Here is a 17,703-nt window from a genome sequence, read left to right on the forward strand (position 1 = left end):
TTCCGAAATAATATGTTGGTTGCGGTTTCGCTAATACAGTACTGGTGTCTGAGGGGGCCACTGGCCTTTACTCAGATATCAGACCTCATGAAAGCCCTCAACTCCCTGTACCTGGGGGAAACAGGGGTGTGGCGGACGGGAGACAGAGAAAGCCACATAGATGCCACAGTTACCACTGACTGCAGCTTCTTTATGGGCTACATAGCTGAGATTTGACTTCTCTTGGATCCAGGCCATTCTAGCTATTCTATCCTGCAGTTAGTGAGAGCACAGCTGCTGTGCCTGCTGCATTCCTTGCTTTGCTTTGCTTTGGCGCCAGCACCATACATATATGTAGTGTTGCACCAGGAGTTATTGAGAACGTGACATGTACAGATCACCTTTAAGAGGACTGGACAACTTCCCTAAAATATATATACATATATATTTTTCATGAAATAGTGGAGCATCTGTTCTTACATTCCTGTATTTTACTACTATTATTAATTCTCCTAGACATGTATGAATAAATTGACAAGCAAGATAGATGATCTCTTTTACATACAACGATTGCACAAGCTATATCTATAGACATGATTGGGGGAGGGGGTAATAAAACATTTGACAGGTCATTTCTATTTCTTTCCTGTATGTTTCTGTTACCCCTAAGTAAGTTGGAGAACCAAAGATGGTTATTTTTGTAACGTTTTAAGTGAGTATTATATTTATATCTGTGGCAAGATCTACTATTTCAGAAATGTATCCTCAAATTGTACAGAGAATGCATTTTTCCCAGAGGAAAGACGTTCTCTTTTTATGAACTTTAGCTAATTTATTCTTATGAACCACAAAACACTTAAGATGTGGCATCACCCCGCCTAAAGCTAAAATTTCCCAGCCCATCTGTTTAAAAAAAGCCACAATTCCAACAGTTATGAGCTTTTTTGAGGTTAAAGAAGAATCATTTCCTGTTATGGAAGGCAAATCACATATTAGATTTTAGTTCATGACAGTTTGTGTTTACCAGTCTCTGTCATGTTAGTTTCTGAGTATTTTGTAACATTCGGGCTACAGTCAGGCTAGTGAATAAAATGCAGCACAGGTATTAAAGGGTTTTTCCAATCACTTGATATTGATGTCCTATCCCTAGTGTAGGTCATCACTATCAGATTGGTGGAGTTCCCTCACCCAGGGCTCCCACCAACCATCTGTTCTCAGCAGCCACCAATGCAGGAACTACAAAGTGGAGGGAGCCGAAACCTGCTAGGTTACTGCAACTCAGATCCCCTACAGGTGAATGAACCAAAGTGGAGATAACTCATTGACTTTTATCAGAGGTTTTCTAGACATGATGTGTGGCCTGTATTATTGTGCAAAGAGGAGTAGGTAAAGCAATGAACATCACCTATTGTCAAGGGTACAGCCTGTACTATGTACACTCACCGGCCACTTTATTAGGTACACCATGCTAGTAACGGGTTGGACCCCCTTTTGCCTTCAGAACTGCCTCAATTCTTCGTGGCATAGATTCAACAAGGTGCTGGAAGCATTCCTCAGAGATTTTGGTCCATATTGACATGATGGCATCACACAGTTGCCGCAGATTTGTCGGCTGCACCTCCATGATGCGAATCTCCCTTTCCACCACATCCCAAAGATGCTCTATTGGATTGAGATCTGGTGACTGTGGAGGCCATTGGAGTACAGTGAACTCATTGTCATGTTCAAGAAACCAGTCTGAGATGATTCCAGCTTTATGACATGGCGCATTATCCTGCTGAAAGTAGCCATCAGATGTTGGGTACATTGTGGTCATAAAGGGATGGACATGGTCAGCAACAATACTCAGGTAGGCTTTGGCGTTGCAACGATGCTCAATTGGTACCAAGGGGCCCAAAGAGTGCCAAGAAAATATTCCCCACACCATGACACCACCACCACCAGCCTGAACCGTTGATACAAGACAGGATGGATCCATGCTTTCATGTTGTTGACACCAAATTCTGACCTTACCATCCAAATGTCGCAGCAGAAATCGAGACTCATCAGACAGGCAACGTTTTTCCAATCTTCAATTGTCCAATTTCGATGAGCTTATGCAAATTGTAGCCTCAGTTTCCTGTTCTTAGCTGAAAGGAGTGGCACCCGGTGTGGTCTTCTGCTGCTGTAGCCCATCTGCCTCAAAGTTCGACGTACTGTGCGTTCAGAGATGCTCTTCTGGCTACCTTGGTTGTAACGGGTGGCTATTTGAGTCACTGTTGCCTTTCTATCAGCTCGAACCAGTCTGGCCATTCTCCTCTGACCTCTGGTTGTGCGTGAAAATCCCAGTAGATCAGCAGTTTCTGAAATACTCAGACCAGCCCTTCTGGCACCAACAACCATGCCACGTTCAAAGGCACTCAAATCACCTTTCTTCCCCATACTGATGCTCGGTTTGAACTGCAGGAGATTGTCTTGACCATGTCTACATGCCTAAATGCACTGAGTTGCCGCCATGTGATTGGTTGATTAGAAATTAAGTGTTAACGAGCAGTTGGACAGGTGTACCTAATAAAGTGGCCGGTGAGTGTATATATAGATGATAGTTTTCATTGCAGTCCTGCCAATAACTTTAATGAAATTCCTGCTGAAAAGTGATCAACAGAGAACAGCAAGTGTCAGCTTAAAATTGGGCAATACAAGATTTCAGGACTTAATAAACACTAGTTATCTCTTCAGTACATGCAGGTACAATAGTAGTCTCCCAGGCAGTGAGACAAATGCTAGATGTTGTTGAAATCAGTGGTGTAACTTACCGTAAATCTTGTGGGCCTCAGTAAAAACTTTGACCTACCCTCTCCCTACAGTGTATTCTTGATAGTGGTGGTTATGGCTGATGCAGCAGTATCCCAGAGACTTGAAAGGAATAAAACTATAGTATCCATAACTGGTGTTATCAAGAATACAGCGAGTGAGCTGCACAGTGCCTGGTATGGAAACAATGCTAGAAGCTGCAAGCTGTGGGATAAAGCTGATCTGCTGGGTTCCTAACTGTCAGACACCCACCAATCTGTTTTAGAGCAACTGTGCAATGTAATTTCAGCCTATAAAAACATTGCTTGGCCACTATACAGATGGCTTGTGTATCAAACAGCTGATCAGCAGGGCCCCTGTGTTGGACGACCACTGATCCATTATTAATGGATAGATGATCAATAGGTTGTAACTGTTTAACCTTTACTTAGAGGTCCCCACTGCAGCTTCATGACAACTGGTGGTGAAGCCTGATACCTAGACTTTTGTCTTCTATGTAAAGTTTATGTATGTCCAGCAGTAAAGATCGGCACTGATCTCTGCTGCCTGTAATGTTTATTACAGTGACCTCCACAGGTAGTAGAGGCGAGTGCCCATTTCTGCTGCCAGAGGTGTATTGGCTATAGAGACAGCGGTTAAAGCTAAAATAGGCAGAATTTGTAAGCAACGGAAAGAGTTATGCCTTTCTTTCTCTAAAACAAAGCAAATGGAATTGGTTAAACCCTGGCATGGAAATGAGCGAATCTGGGAATGATGCTTTTAAATAAAAACTATTAGTGTGTAAAATGTAACAGTAAGGCCCCATTATTATCAGATATTATGATGTTTCCCAGTACTTTTTGAGTCCTTGTTTCAGGTATGGTCTTTGTAGATACAAGCCTAAGGTATGGCGACTGTTTTGTACTTTCCTTTGGGTACAGTAAAGTAAAACTGTGTGTAAGTCAAGGCAAGCAATGTGAAAGTAACCTTGGCTTTATTTATCTAGACGTATTAATCAGAAAGCATGTCTCCTCACTACAGAACAGCGTCCAGACATCAAAGACTATGTAGACTGAAGTGCAACGGCTGAAAGAGTACAGATTTCCACACATAGAGGAATGCAGGGAGCCTTTGATAAGGGCGATACTTCAGCACAGATACACATAGTTGTCACGTTAGACTGCTTCAGCTGAATTAGAGAGAGCACCTTGACCTCATTCACTAAATGTTTAATAAAGGGGATTTCCATTTTTTAAGATTCTATTGACATTTAGTTAAGCGATATCAGAAGGAAACACGAGTAGAGACTTGTGAGCAGGATGTTATTGCTACAACTTGGTACCAGGTGCTGAATATACACGTACCACTGGCTATTGCCCCATCTGAATTGAGCATTTCAATTGATCATTTACAGAATAAGGGAACACATTTTGCATTGTATCTCACTATGGAAAAGTACCAGTGTTTTTAACTATTACTTCTTTGTATGTTCCTTATCTGTGTGAAGTTGTCTGTATGTATACAAGCAGTGTCATCCTGGAATTAATAATCGTGTCACTTAGTTATTAATGACAGGTCCTGTGGCCCCAGAACTGAGTGCAACTATAACTACACCTAGGTACATAGTGTCATTCCCCTCACTAATGAGAAATAGCCTGGAATTAAAGGGGTTGTCCGGGATGAAAAGACATTTTTATATTAAACTAAACAACAACCCCCACCCCTTCCACTTTATAAATCACTTTTACTATCAATACTATACAATATTTACCATGAAGGCTGGGGCGGTTACATGACCACCACAGGCACATCTTTATAGTATCCTGTGACTCTCCATATCACCGCTTCAGTCTCCATCCCTCACCTCCAGTCTCCTCACTTCTCCTCCCCTACCCTCACTACACTAGACCCAGCTTACCTTTCCTTCCTGCTGTCTCCTCTCTGGTTGCGTCATCAGCAGCGAACCTGGAATTAATCAGTGTGTCACTTACTTATTAGTGACTCTATCTGTGACCCCAGAACTGACTGCAGGTATAACTACATCCCGATATATAGTGTGTTACCCCCCCAACAGTGAGGAATAGCCTGGAATTAATCAGTGTGTCACTTACTTTTTAGTGACTGTACCTGTGACCCCAGAACTGACTGCCGGTATAACTACATCCAGGTACATAGTGTGTTACTCCCTCAATAGTGAGGAATAGCCTGGAATTAATCAGTGTCACTTACTTATTAGTGACGCCTCCTGTGACTTCAGAACTGAGCGCAGAGATACCTACATCCAGGTATATAGTGTGTCACCTCCTCAATAATGAGAAATAGGCTGGAATTAATCAGTGTCACTTATTAGTGACTGTACCTGTGACCCCAGAACTGACTGCAGGTATAAGTACATCCAGGTACATAGAGTGTCACCTCCTCAATAATGAGAAATAGCCTGGAATTATTCAGTGTGTCACTTATTCATTAGTGACTGGACCTGCGACCCCACCTGTGTGTTTCTACCTGTAGTTGTGCTTCACTGTTTTGTTTTCTTCCTGTATCCTGGAAATAAGGGCTTTCAGAGAGGCCTGGGCCGGGACTGTTTGGTACTGTCCACTTCGCTATTAGATAGTGAGTAGAGATGAGCGAACAGTGTTCTATCGAACACATGTTCGATCAGATATCAGGCTGTTCGATTCGAATCGAACATCACGTGGCAAACTCCCAAAAAATTAGATTCCCCTCCCACCTTCCCTGGCGCTTTTTTTGCACCAATAACAGCGCAGGGGAGGATGGGACAGGAACTACGACACCGGAGGCATCGAAAAAAATCGGAAAAAGTCATTGGCTGCCGAAATCAGGTGACCTTCATTTTAGACGAATAGTGGATTTCAAATCCGGGTCATATGAGAATGTGAACTTTGTGACTAAGAGACAGGGATAGCTGTACAGGCAGGGATAGCTAGGGATAACCTTTATTTAGGTAGGAATGTTATTACAAATAACTTTTTGGGGCTCTATCGGGTGTGTAATTGTGATTTTTGTGACATAAACTTTTTCCAATAGGAATGCATTGGCCAGCGCTGATTGGCCAGAGTACGGAACTCGACCAATCAGCGCTGGCTCTGCTGGAGGAGGCGGAGCCTAAGATCGCTCCACACCAGTCTCCATTCAGGTCCGACCTTAGACTCCGCCTCCTCCGGCAGAGCCAGCGCTGATTGGCCGAAGGCTGGCCAATGCATTCCTACATCTGATGCCGGTCAGCCCATCTGATGTAGCAGAGCCGAGTGTGCATCAGATGTAGCAGAGCTGAGTGTGCATCAGATGTGTAGTTGAGCAGAACTGGCTCAGCACTGCTAAGTCTCTGCATTCGCATAGGAATGCATTGGCCAGCCTTCGGCCAATCAGCGCTGGCTCTGCCGGAGGAGGCGGAGTCTAAGGTCGGACCTGAATGGAGACTGGTGTGGAGCGATCTTAGACTCCGCCTCCTCCAGCAGAGCCAGCGCTGATTGGTCGAATTCCGTACTCTGGCCAATCAGTGCTGGCCAATGCATTTCTATGGGGAAAAGTTAGCTTGCGAAAATCGCAAGCTGACAGGGATTTCCATGAAATAAAGTGACTTTTATGCCCCCAGACATGCTTCCCCTGCTGTCCCAGTGTCATTCCAGGGTGTTGGTATCATTTCCTGGGGTGTCATAGTGGACTTGGTGACCCTCCAGACACGGATTTGGGTTTCCCCCTTAACGAGTATATGTTCCCCATAGACTATAATGGGGTTCGAAACCCGTTCGAACACTCGAACAGTGAGCGGCTGTTCGAATCGAATTTCGAACCTCGAACATTTTAGTGTTCGCTCATCTCTAATAGTGAGTATCTGTGCAGGAGTCACCTCTCCTACATTGTTAGCAAAAAAAGAGGACAGGGACCTGGCCCAAAGTTCATGGTGACCGTGAAGGAACAAACAGACACCAGTTCCTTCTGCACTAGGTGTCAAAACCTGATGCTATAATGGGGGTATTTGTGCTGCTGTCAATGCATGTGCTGAACTGATTGTATAATGCTTTGTGCTGCTTTCTCTTAATGCCAGGGCTATTGATAAATTACCAAGTGAAAGTGTCTTTTTTTGGGTTTATTTCAAATTATCCTCTTTTGCTTGATATTGGCACCAGAGGGGCTTGGCTGCAGCCCACCCCCTCTCCTTTCGTAAACATAATAGATCAAACATATTATTATACACAAAATGTAATGCTTAATGTGGGTGTATATTTAATGTGTGCCGTACTATGGTACTTCTCGTACAGTTCAGTCTAATGTCCTTAGTTTTAGCTAAAGAGGTCCTGATATCTACTATCACAGGATATATGACTGGAAAATGTCACAGTATGTAGGCTCACACCCAGGTCACAAGGTGCTTTTGTTAATTTAGTCAGCTTTTTTCCAGGAAGAATTATTGAGGAAACACACAATGCAGAATACTAAGAAAATATGCTCCAGAATTTATTTTGCTCAAACATGCCAGGAGAGCTAGGAAATTCTCTTCAAATATTTCAGAACCTTTAAAAATTATATTCAATGGATTTAAGGGGCAGAGCTCTCATTTTCATGAATACCAGAAGGATGTTACATGATATTATGACATCTGGTAGAATTTCTGTACGGACCAGTGAGTCTCATGTATGACCAATTCTGCTTTGAATGGCAGGATTGAAAGCCAAAGCTAGCAATAGGAAGTCTGTATTTTAGATGGAGTTGTATTTTAATATAAAAAGCTGAATTTGACCATAATAAGAGTCTTCTGCCAGAATCTCAAGATTTTCATTTTCATAGTGCCCGAGGATCAAACCCTTACATATCCCCTGACTATTAGATGACAATTTTAACCAGCTTTAGCTTAGTATATTGTCAAGTTCAAAGTCAGGAAGTCTAGGCTTGTTCTTGACATAAAAGAATCACATCCCTTGGAGAATATGTCTTCCTGTTTTTCTATCCTTTGGAGAAGAAAAAATAATTTTAATATATTCTAAGGAACTAAAATTTCTTAGGTAGCCGTGGATATGCAATAGATGCATTGCAAACATATTGACTGTATAATCTATGCATTGTCTATTTTTTACACATTGTATACTTTCTAAGTGGACGGGCCCTTGGTGTGCATCTAGTCATAAGCTCTGTCAATCAGTGGTTAATCTGCTCCTCCCTCTGCAGTCTCAGGGATAAAGAGGAATTGCAGCTGCATCCCCCTCTCCTATCTTCTATTTATTCTATCAATTTAGAGGATTTAATGGGGACTGGGGAGGTTTCTCATGCTAGATAGGAAACCTAGGGGCTGTCTGCTTGATATATCTTTATCCAATCCAAAAAGGGTGTTTTTTTCTCTTCTTCTGCTGCATCTTATTGTTGTTTTTTATGTGCATGGCTTATAAATGTTTGTGATACTGTTGGGGCCATAGCTGTAGTCAGACAACATAGGTTGGCCATAGGTGCATCTGCCCTGTACTTGAAGGTCCTGGTAAAGGCCATATCAAATCCAGTTTCATTATCCAAGTTGGATTCCTTTATTTTTGTTGCCATTCTGTGAAACTATGGAAATAAAGTTGTATAACAGAGCCAAAAATATCTGTTGCTGAGAGAGCGGACGTAAACAAATCCTCATGACACATACACAGGATAGGGGATTTACTCTTTAATACTTGCCAAATCTATTATGTTTGAGCTTTTTTTATGTTGTCGTCCACTCTATGAGAGTTGATAAGAGATTAGCACATTGCCTCACTGTGTATAAAAAGAAAAGCGTAATCTTGCCGTGTTTTCTGTTTCCTCTTAGGGTTCGATTGTGTCAAATATTGTTTGTTTGGCTTTTTTAAACATCCTTTCAGGAAACTCATAGGGCCTACGATCCAACATTTGTCCGTGATGCTGAACTGCATCAGTATTTATTAAGGCAATGCAAAGTCATCACGTTGGCAAGATCCTGTCTGTCTAGGTGTTTGTCTACATCATGAACTGTTTCTAGTTATTTCAACATGTATTATAACCTTGCCAAATGGATTCACATCCCCTATACAAAGGATGGTTTGGTCAATTCACTACTACTCACTATATACCCTGTTAGAAAATTCTAAGTTAATAGAGGGCACTCTGTTCTTAACCTTCATTTAATCTGAATGGAGAGTGACTACAACAGAGGATGCAGCATGGCTGTGCATTATAAATTCATTTCAATGAGAACTCTGCAGTCCTGAATATCCCCTTCAGGGTGCTGCAGTGTAAACTCGTGCTGCCAGGGCTTTCGACCAATTATTTGTGTTTGTTGGGTTCTAGAACTGTGACCATCTTATTATTGGAGGACATTACTCACAGGATTATGCAAAATGGGCAACCTCTTTAAGGGTTTTCTGGTTACTTGATGTTTATCTTGCAAAATAGCCCATAGCTTACTGGCCATTTGACCTCCTGGTTAAATTAAAGTGACCCTCCGATTCTCAATAAACATTTATTCTTTACCATTTATCTGTACCTCCTGTCTCTACCGTGTAGATTTTGCATTTGTATTTTGTATTATTATTATTATTATTATTGTATTATCCATGCTGCTGTAACACACTGAATTTCCGCATGGTGGGACTATTAAAGGATTATCTTATCTTTACAATAGTTCATAGTTAAAATAATTATTGTCCTCCTTTTTTCATTTTCATTTCTGTAAAATAACCACCAACTTTTCATTCCAAGCTTTTCTCAGTGTTTTGGTAGTCTAAGACACTCCTCATTGCTATTGGCTAGTCCATTCAACAACAGTGCGCATATGGTAGTCTTAAAGGAATTCTATCATTGATGTCAGTGGTTTTGAGATAAAGACATTCCTGGATAGCCTTTAAAAAGGCTATTCTACTACTACCTTCTTTTTTTTCGATTTTCCCTGTCGTTCCTTTGTAATCCTGGTTAATTACTTTATGTAAATGAGCCCAGCGAGCACTCTGGGCGTTCCCCAGGCCTGCAAGTACCCCCCATGTCATACCTTCATTAAACGCCCCTCCATTGCTTGTGCTCCGTCTGACCCTCCTCCTCCCTGGATGTTCTTTCTGCCAGATCGCGCTGCTGCATTTGAATTCTCAGGCATGCGCAGTTCCGCTTCGTTCAGAGTTGTATTGTGCATGCCTGAGCACCATTTTGTTGTAGCACGCTATAGAACTCTTAGAACTCATACTTTTTAAAGGCTATCCAGGAACGTCTTTATCTCAAAACCACTGACATCAATGATAGAATCCCTTTAAAGACTGTAAATGGGACTGGGAGACAGAGGGACAGCACCATAAAGTTTTACAAAAGGAGGGCATTGGGTGTTTTAACTATATGCATTATTGTGATATTTTTTTTTTATTTTTTTTTTCATTGTGAGCGAATTGCTAAATGAACAACCCCATATAGAAAGTAATATCTGTTAAGTAGTGTATGTATACTTAGTTACCAGTCTCTGCTTGATCACTTATCCAGTTTCATGTTGGTTTGGTACTACAGTATATACCACAGACTAATATTAATATATAGGTCATATTAGACTATTATACTTATCCTCATATTTAACTGCTCTCCCTGACATGGGCATGTTGAAAGTCACATAAGACTTAATTTATTAGAGATACATCCCTATAGATATCATATTACTAAAGTTTGGAAGGATAATGGTCTGTAATATCATGATTAGGAAATAAGTCAACTCTAAAAAGTACCTAAATTCTGTAACAGAAGAGCTCTGAGATCTGATTAGATTATTGATGCAAAATAATCTAATCAGACCTGCTGGATCTTTTCAGCAATGTTCAACACAACTTGATTTTGATGTACGTGTAGTGAGCTGTCAGCTGGTACAAACAATAAGCCTAACAAGGCAGTTGGTAAAGGGATTTGAATGGACTTTTTGTTTTGACCCTATGAAATATCCTGCATCTAACACGTTGGTCTACTGACTTCTATTTCAGATCTCAGGATCCAGCTTCAGCTGAACTTGCTGTTGAGTTAAAATCAGAGAAACGAAATGAGCAACGTGGGTTATTGGGTTCTCGAGGAGGAGGAGGAGGACCAGCTGCAGAGGTCAGCACTTCATCCATCGTATTTGTTCTATTTTTTGCTTAGCACAAGAAACTTTGTTGTTCTAATGTTCTTCTTCTTTATTTCCTTAGTGTTAACAAGCAGAGACCAGGGTCTTTCCTGTTCTATGGACAGCACCCTCTTGTCACGACCGGGAAGTCAACGGACATCTCCAACCTGTGGATTCATGTTTTCATGACTTCTTGCACTTGAAACTGAGTTGCAACAAAAAAAAAGAAAATGCAAGGACTCAATATATAAGAGATTACGCATCAAGATCCCACAAATTCCCAGTCTCATTTTTTGGGGATGCATTATTCTGTTTTGGGGTCTTACTCCTTTTTTATTTGAAGAACATTTCAAAATTTGTAAGTGACAAAGGTCTGTTATTGGGTATACTACCCTACCTAATGTTGCCTTAAATGGTGGTTAGCCATTGCTGCATTGCCCACCACAGACCTCAGTCAGTTACTCTTATTTGTTGCAGTTTTTTTTATTTTTTTTGCATATAATTTTGCTCATTTTATACCTGTTTTTTTTTAACTTACAATTTATGTAAATGATTTCCACTGTTCTACTGTTTGAAGCTGTTTATTCTGGCATGCCTCGGGGGCAATGAATCTCAGTGGGCTTTAAACTGTTACACTGGTCTTGGCCTGCTTCTGTCCGGCCTGTATGTATATAATGTATTTCTCTATGGTCATTACACTGGTCAGACCCCTAAAATCTTTGTAAGATCTCATTATTTCTTACTTGTGGTCAAGTGGTGTTCTTAACCCAAAGGTTATCCTTTAGATAGGTCATCAATTAAGAACTATCAGGGATCGAATAACTGGGCCCCCAACTGTTTGAAGATGCTGCAGCATGAAGGTGCACCACAGCCGCTTCAAGCAGGTAGCCCGCAGGTTTCTGGGTGTCGTACCCTTACAGATTTTCAACTAAGTTAAAAACACACTTGTCACATGACACCAGAAACACTGTTCTAAGTTTTATATAGACAAAGATATAATTTCTTGATGCGGCCCTGCCCCCCTCCCTCAGCCACATTCCTGCACTATAGAAGAGTCCGTACACTCATACTTTAGTGAGAAATAGTGTTCAGATTTCTGCAGGCAATAAAAAAAAAACACACTGAGGCTAAAGAAACACAGCTTTTTTATTGCAGATTTTGCTGTGCTTTTTGAGCTAAGGTCAGCGGAAGCTTGAAAAGAATGGGAAATATAAAGGAAGCTCTTAGATGTTTCCCTTCAGGTAAATCCACTTAAAAAAAGCAGAAAAATCTACAAAAAAACAGTGTTTCCTCAACATAGGGCCTCAGCCTAAATGTGGATTTCAGGTTCATTATACGCAGGCACAATGGTAGGGCTGGCAACTGGACTATTGTAGGGTATGGTTGCACATAGCATGTATTCTCATGTGTATTGGTCACCTCTGTTGTCTGTCATGTGATGCATCACGGGAAGGTGTGTCCCAGTGCCGGTTGTGTTGGATATGATGCTCAAACATTGTGACGCGATGCGGCCTGTGGTGCAAGTGTCGCCAGGATATCTGAGCAGTCTGATGCAGACAGGTTTATCATGAACATGGCAGTACGTCACAAGTTAAGTGACTTTGAACGTGGGATGATAATTGTTGCAAGACGGATGGGGCATAGCATTTTGGAGATTACTTGGGAATTTGGGTTTCTGAGGTCAACAGTGTCTCGGGTGGACCTGCACTATCACAAGAGACAAAGTTGGCAACCGTGTAAACTGGCGCACCGATCGACCACGAGTGTTCGATGAATGGACGTTACGTCACATCCACAGATTCGTACGGAGCTCTCAACGGTCTATTGTGGGTCAAATCGCTGCCGATTTGAATGTTTGGTGCCAGGACCCCATTTCCACCAGGACGGTGCGCCGAGAACTACAGCACATAGGCTTCAACAGTCGACGCCTGAACTACAGCACATAGGCTTCAACAGTCGACGCCTGACCCATGTCCCTTTGCTGATGCCACAACACAGAGCTCAAAGACTGGCATGGGCCTGCGACCATCATTATTGGACCATGGAACACTGGTGGCATGTGGCATGGACTGATGAATAACAGTTCCAGTTATACAGAGCCAATGGGCAAGTGAGAGTGTGGTGTATGCCCCATGAAGCCATGGATCCTGCATGCCAACAAGGATGTGCCTAGGCAGGAGGTGGCTCTGTCATGGTCTGGGCCATGTTCACATGGTCACAATTGGTCCCCATTGTCCGGGTACAGGAATCAACGACCGGTGCTCGATACATGCAACTTATGGCAAACCATCTGCACCCCTTTCTAGTGTTGAAGTTCCCTTATGGGGATGCTGTGTACCAACAGGACAATGCAACATGTCATCGCTCGTTGGTGGCATGGGACTGGCTTAATGAACATACTCACGACCCTCGATTGGCCTGCCCGCTCACCCGACCTCAACCCCATAGAACATTTATGGGATGCTGTGGATACCAGTGTCCGTTCCATGGACCCAGCGCCAACTACACAGGACCAATTGTAGGTTGCAGTGCAGACTGCGTGGATCAATATCCTTCCAGAACTCTTCCAACATCTCGTGGAGTCCATGCTTCATCGTCTTGCTGCAGTTATCAGTGCTCACAGAGAGGTGACCCACTATTAACAGCGCATCCGGTGCCTTCCCATGACTTTTGTCCACTCAGTGTAATATCATTAAGATTTGTTAGTGTTCTACACCAGGGTGGAATGTTAAGGTCATTTATGCCCTGGCTGTTCGATGGTCAGCTACACAGCCTCTAATTCCTGAAGAAGTGGTGAAACTTGTTGGGGGAGCATGATTCCCTGCTTTTATTTAATACACCCGAGGACAGCATAATAATAGATAGGAATACTGCAGACTCTTGGCTATGTTACACGATTATGAATTTAGAATTATAGCAAATTGCACTTAGACATAGTCTACCCTTTCTCCTTATTTACTATGTCCTAGGATGTTATTCACATTATTTTTTTAAGCTGCTAATAGGTGCAATAAAAGTTAAGTTTTATTTATCTTCTAGATGGATGATTTATATGGGGGAATAGATTTTGTATATAGCAAAGTAGAAGAATTTATGTATTAATCTATATCCCTGTCCATCCATGTGAGGGAATTTGTAATTATAAAAGTTGTTAATAACGTATATTACCACCTTTATTGATGACACATATGCCGCCAGAGTATTGAAGGCTAAGACCCCACGTGGCAGAAAAAGCAGCTTTTTTTGTTGCAGAATGGCTACAAAAGGAATGGGAAATATAAAGTTCTTGTACTTCCATTTTATACTCTGCTCCTGGCTTTAGCTCAAAAAACTGCAATAAAATCTACAACAAAAAAAGCTGTGTTTGGCAACGTGGGGCCTTAGCCTAAAATAATTTTCTGGGTGAGACCGATACATTGTACTATACCTAACACACAATTGCTTACTTATTTATTGTTTGGCGGTATAAAACATCCTGTTGCCAATTGGTTCCTTGATTCTTTTTGTTCCACCATACCCCAGAAGAGCTTGACATGCGACAACTATCAATTCATTGTTTTCTACTATGAATCGATGGTAAGTCAGTGGAAAACTCTGTGAATACCAATAAGTCTTAATACAGAAGCTCTGAGACAATTCTTCATGGGAAATCTATGCAAGAGGAGAGTCATCTTCCCAATGTTCACATAATTATTGGGAATATTGATTAAAATGGAATGAGAGAAACATATCACCATCAGGCACTGCTCAATGCAGGACAATAACCTGACAATGATGGTGATCCTTTAATAAGGGAATCTTTATGATTAATTTACACTTCTCTGTTGGATCATGTTATGCTGAAATCTCCCAATATTCCCGATGGGCCTAATATTTGCACAGAGCTTCCTCTGGTAATTTGTGTTGGGGAAACTGCCCTCTTTACACCAGGTTTTGTACAGTCATATGTAGGAATAACATCCTGCATTATAGAAATTCAGGAAATCTATAAGTGGTGTTGGACTGCAAGCTTGTCTGTTGCTTCCAGTAATGACTAGTAGAATTGTGAATACTGCTCTGGAAAGTGACTCAGATTTTTATGTAGATTTATACAATATGTAGTTGTTCCTCAAATGGCCTCAAGTTACAGTACTTTCAACATACAGCAGTCTGTCCTGGGAATTGTAACTTGAAGCCACAATCAGCATACAATGCCATTGACTGTATTAGTTCCAGTTCAGACATTTGTTTCCTCCAAAAAGGCATCAGCCACTAGTCATCTTCAGTTGCCATATGTAGGCCAGCAGACTCCATTGACCAGATAGGTAGGTGTGTTTCACCCCTCTATTACACCCAGTGCACTAGATGGATGGCCACTTATTTTAATAGCCTTCATGTAATGCTACTTTCCCCCTTTACACAAATGTCTTTGTTAGATGCATAATAATAAGCACATTCTCACAGTTGGGTTGTTAGGAAGCGTCTGCATGTCGAGCAGGCTATTTACCAATCTGAATCTTGAATCTGAACATCTTGCTTCTATGGAACGATTGTTTTCAGCTTTTGAGCTTCATTTGGGATATTCGGGATTATTTTTTAATCATCCAGCAGCTGGTTAGTTCTGTTTCCCTGAAATAAATGGAAAATCTTCCTAAACCTCCGTATCATATCACAAGTCAATGAAAATAAACATTGCTGTCAGATCATATGGGTTTCCAACTAATTAGAACTTAGAGATGGAAACCAGGGATACGATGGAATGTAGTGAGGAAAAAGTGCACGGGGAGGGGTCATTAAATGATGGAAATCCCGTAAAACTGCAGATTTCTAAATAAAAGGTTCCGATATAACAGAGAGCAATAATGATAATCCCTAAAAGAATTTTAATTGGCAGTGGTTTCTGGTGCCATTCAGGATCTATGTACAATTCCTTTTGGAGTACTACTAAAATACTGTATTTATTAACTGACCATTTTGTAACATAATCCCCCTCCCCATGAGGTTTAATAATACTGGCTTACTTACAGGGCAGAAGGACCCCAAACAGCCATCGATCAGTAGGTTTATTTTGCATCCTAGAGATGTCCCAATTTAAAGTAACACTATAAGGAAAATGTGTTATGTGAGATTCTATCCTTGCTGCTCTTTAAATCCTTGTGACAAGCTTCACCGCTTCAGACATAATACAGTGTATAAATTTTACCTGCATAGGCATGTATGGATACTACCACTGAAACCTGATCAGGACTCCCCCCATTAGCCAGAGTGAAGAGCTTCTAAAGAAGGGGTACTCCATTTTACAATAAAAGGTATGTAGATTGTTCACCCTGTTTTAGGCTAAGACCCCACGGGATGACCCACAGCTATAAAGCACTGTGTCCGCCCCCCCCCCCCCCCCCCCGCAGCACTTTATAGCTGTGGGTTGTCCCGTGGGGCCTTACCCTAAAGGGGACCTATTACTAGGAAAATGCAGTGCAATCCACAGGCAACATGTTATAAACTTGAAAAGACCGAGCAGATTGATGTATAAATGTGTGGGGAAAGATTCACTATAATGTTATTCATTGAAATTTCCACTGTTTCTTTGCTATAATGCTATAATGTGCTTTCAGTGATTGACAACTATGCAGAGTCATAGAGAGCATGCTGTGCATTTCTTCAGACCCAGAGTAAATTAATAGCAGTTCCATTCAGACGTGTTCAGTCCAAAGGAAACTACCAGGTGACCATGCGCCCTACAAATGCTCTCAGTGCTGCAGTCCTACTTACTGATCCCCACTCCTGCCCATTTCTGCCTCCACTTCACATTCTGTCTTCAGGAGGTCCCGTGCACCCTGCTGAATATCATCAGCAATGTGATATATGTACAAAGTGCAATCTGAGGAGGGTTCAGGGGCCACTCAGGTGGTGCCCCTACACTTTTGTGGTACATCCCAGAGGATCTGCCCTTATCAGCAGCTCCCCAGCTGCTGTTTATAGCCTACAAAGATGAGGATTAGTGGTTTATACTCCTTACATCACACCCATCAGAGAGGGCAGAAGTCACGGGGAAGAAACATCCCCACAAGAGGAGAAGACAGAATGGCCAGCTGGTGAATTACAACTCCTAAGCCATTTTTAACAACCAATCTTAGAGAAGAGACCTGCAAGGAATGGAGACTTTGTCTCAGCTCAGAGGTCACTGGGATGGCAACCTTTAAGCCGTAGGGGAAGATGTGGCCATGTTCCAGCCAATAGATGGCACCGACTATATCACTGGTGATTGAGACAGTAGTACACAAAGTCAGAGACAGTAGGCAATTTTAGAAAATATTGGAAAATTTTGGTTGTTTTCCTTTAAGAGCATAAATTGTTGGCTTTCTCTATGTATAATGTCTGACAGGTCCCCACATTGGTGGCAAGCCGCGCCATTATAGAGAAACACATAATCTTTACTTTGATCAGCACAGTCTTCAGCTACTAGAGGCGAGATCCAGAAACATTACCAATTCCTTGTTACATTAATTATTGATTGTGTGAGAGACAGAGCTGCTGATTAGTAAATTTTAATTATGCTAATTAACTCTGCGGCTGCTGAATATTTTGTTGCCTTGTTGTGTCAGGTTCTGTTTTGCTGGTAGTGACAAGGCGTGAAGAAACATTTGCTAAATTGAGACATTTGTGGAAAATTGTTATGGTTTATTTCATAACATGTCTGGCGGTAAAATAGTATTGTGACTTATGTATAAGATGCTGCTAATGAATGTTTTTTATTGTTGTCCTTTCAGTGAATGGCATATGCCTCTGCCATAACGCTCCTTAAATTTTGTCATTTGTTTTTGTAAGTAATTTAGGCTATGTTCAAAGTCTGCAATAATTCTTATTGCATTAGTACATGAAAAAACTTTGTATTG

General features: G+C 41.6%; 1 protein-coding gene across 1 annotated transcript in view; it reads left to right on the top strand.

The window, feature by feature from the left end:
- The window catches only part of BCAM (basal cell adhesion molecule (Lutheran blood group)), a 46,304-nt gene extending 34,757 nt beyond the window's left edge, over positions 1-11,547 (top strand). Inside the window, exons 15-16 of the mRNA XM_075280271.1 lie at positions 10,713-10,824; positions 10,914-11,547. Of these exons, the coding sequence (XP_075136372.1) occupies positions 10,713-10,824; positions 10,914-10,919 (118 nt within the window). The 3' untranslated portion in view covers positions 10,920-11,547. The remainder of the gene's footprint in view (positions 1-10,712; positions 10,825-10,913) is intronic.
- Positions 11,548-17,703: the final 6,156 nt, after the last annotated feature.

The sequence above is a fragment of the Leptodactylus fuscus genome, chromosome 6, assembly GCF_031893055.1.
Source record: "Leptodactylus fuscus isolate aLepFus1 chromosome 6, aLepFus1.hap2, whole genome shotgun sequence".
NCBI lineage: Eukaryota > Metazoa > Chordata > Amphibia > Anura > Leptodactylidae > Leptodactylus > Leptodactylus fuscus.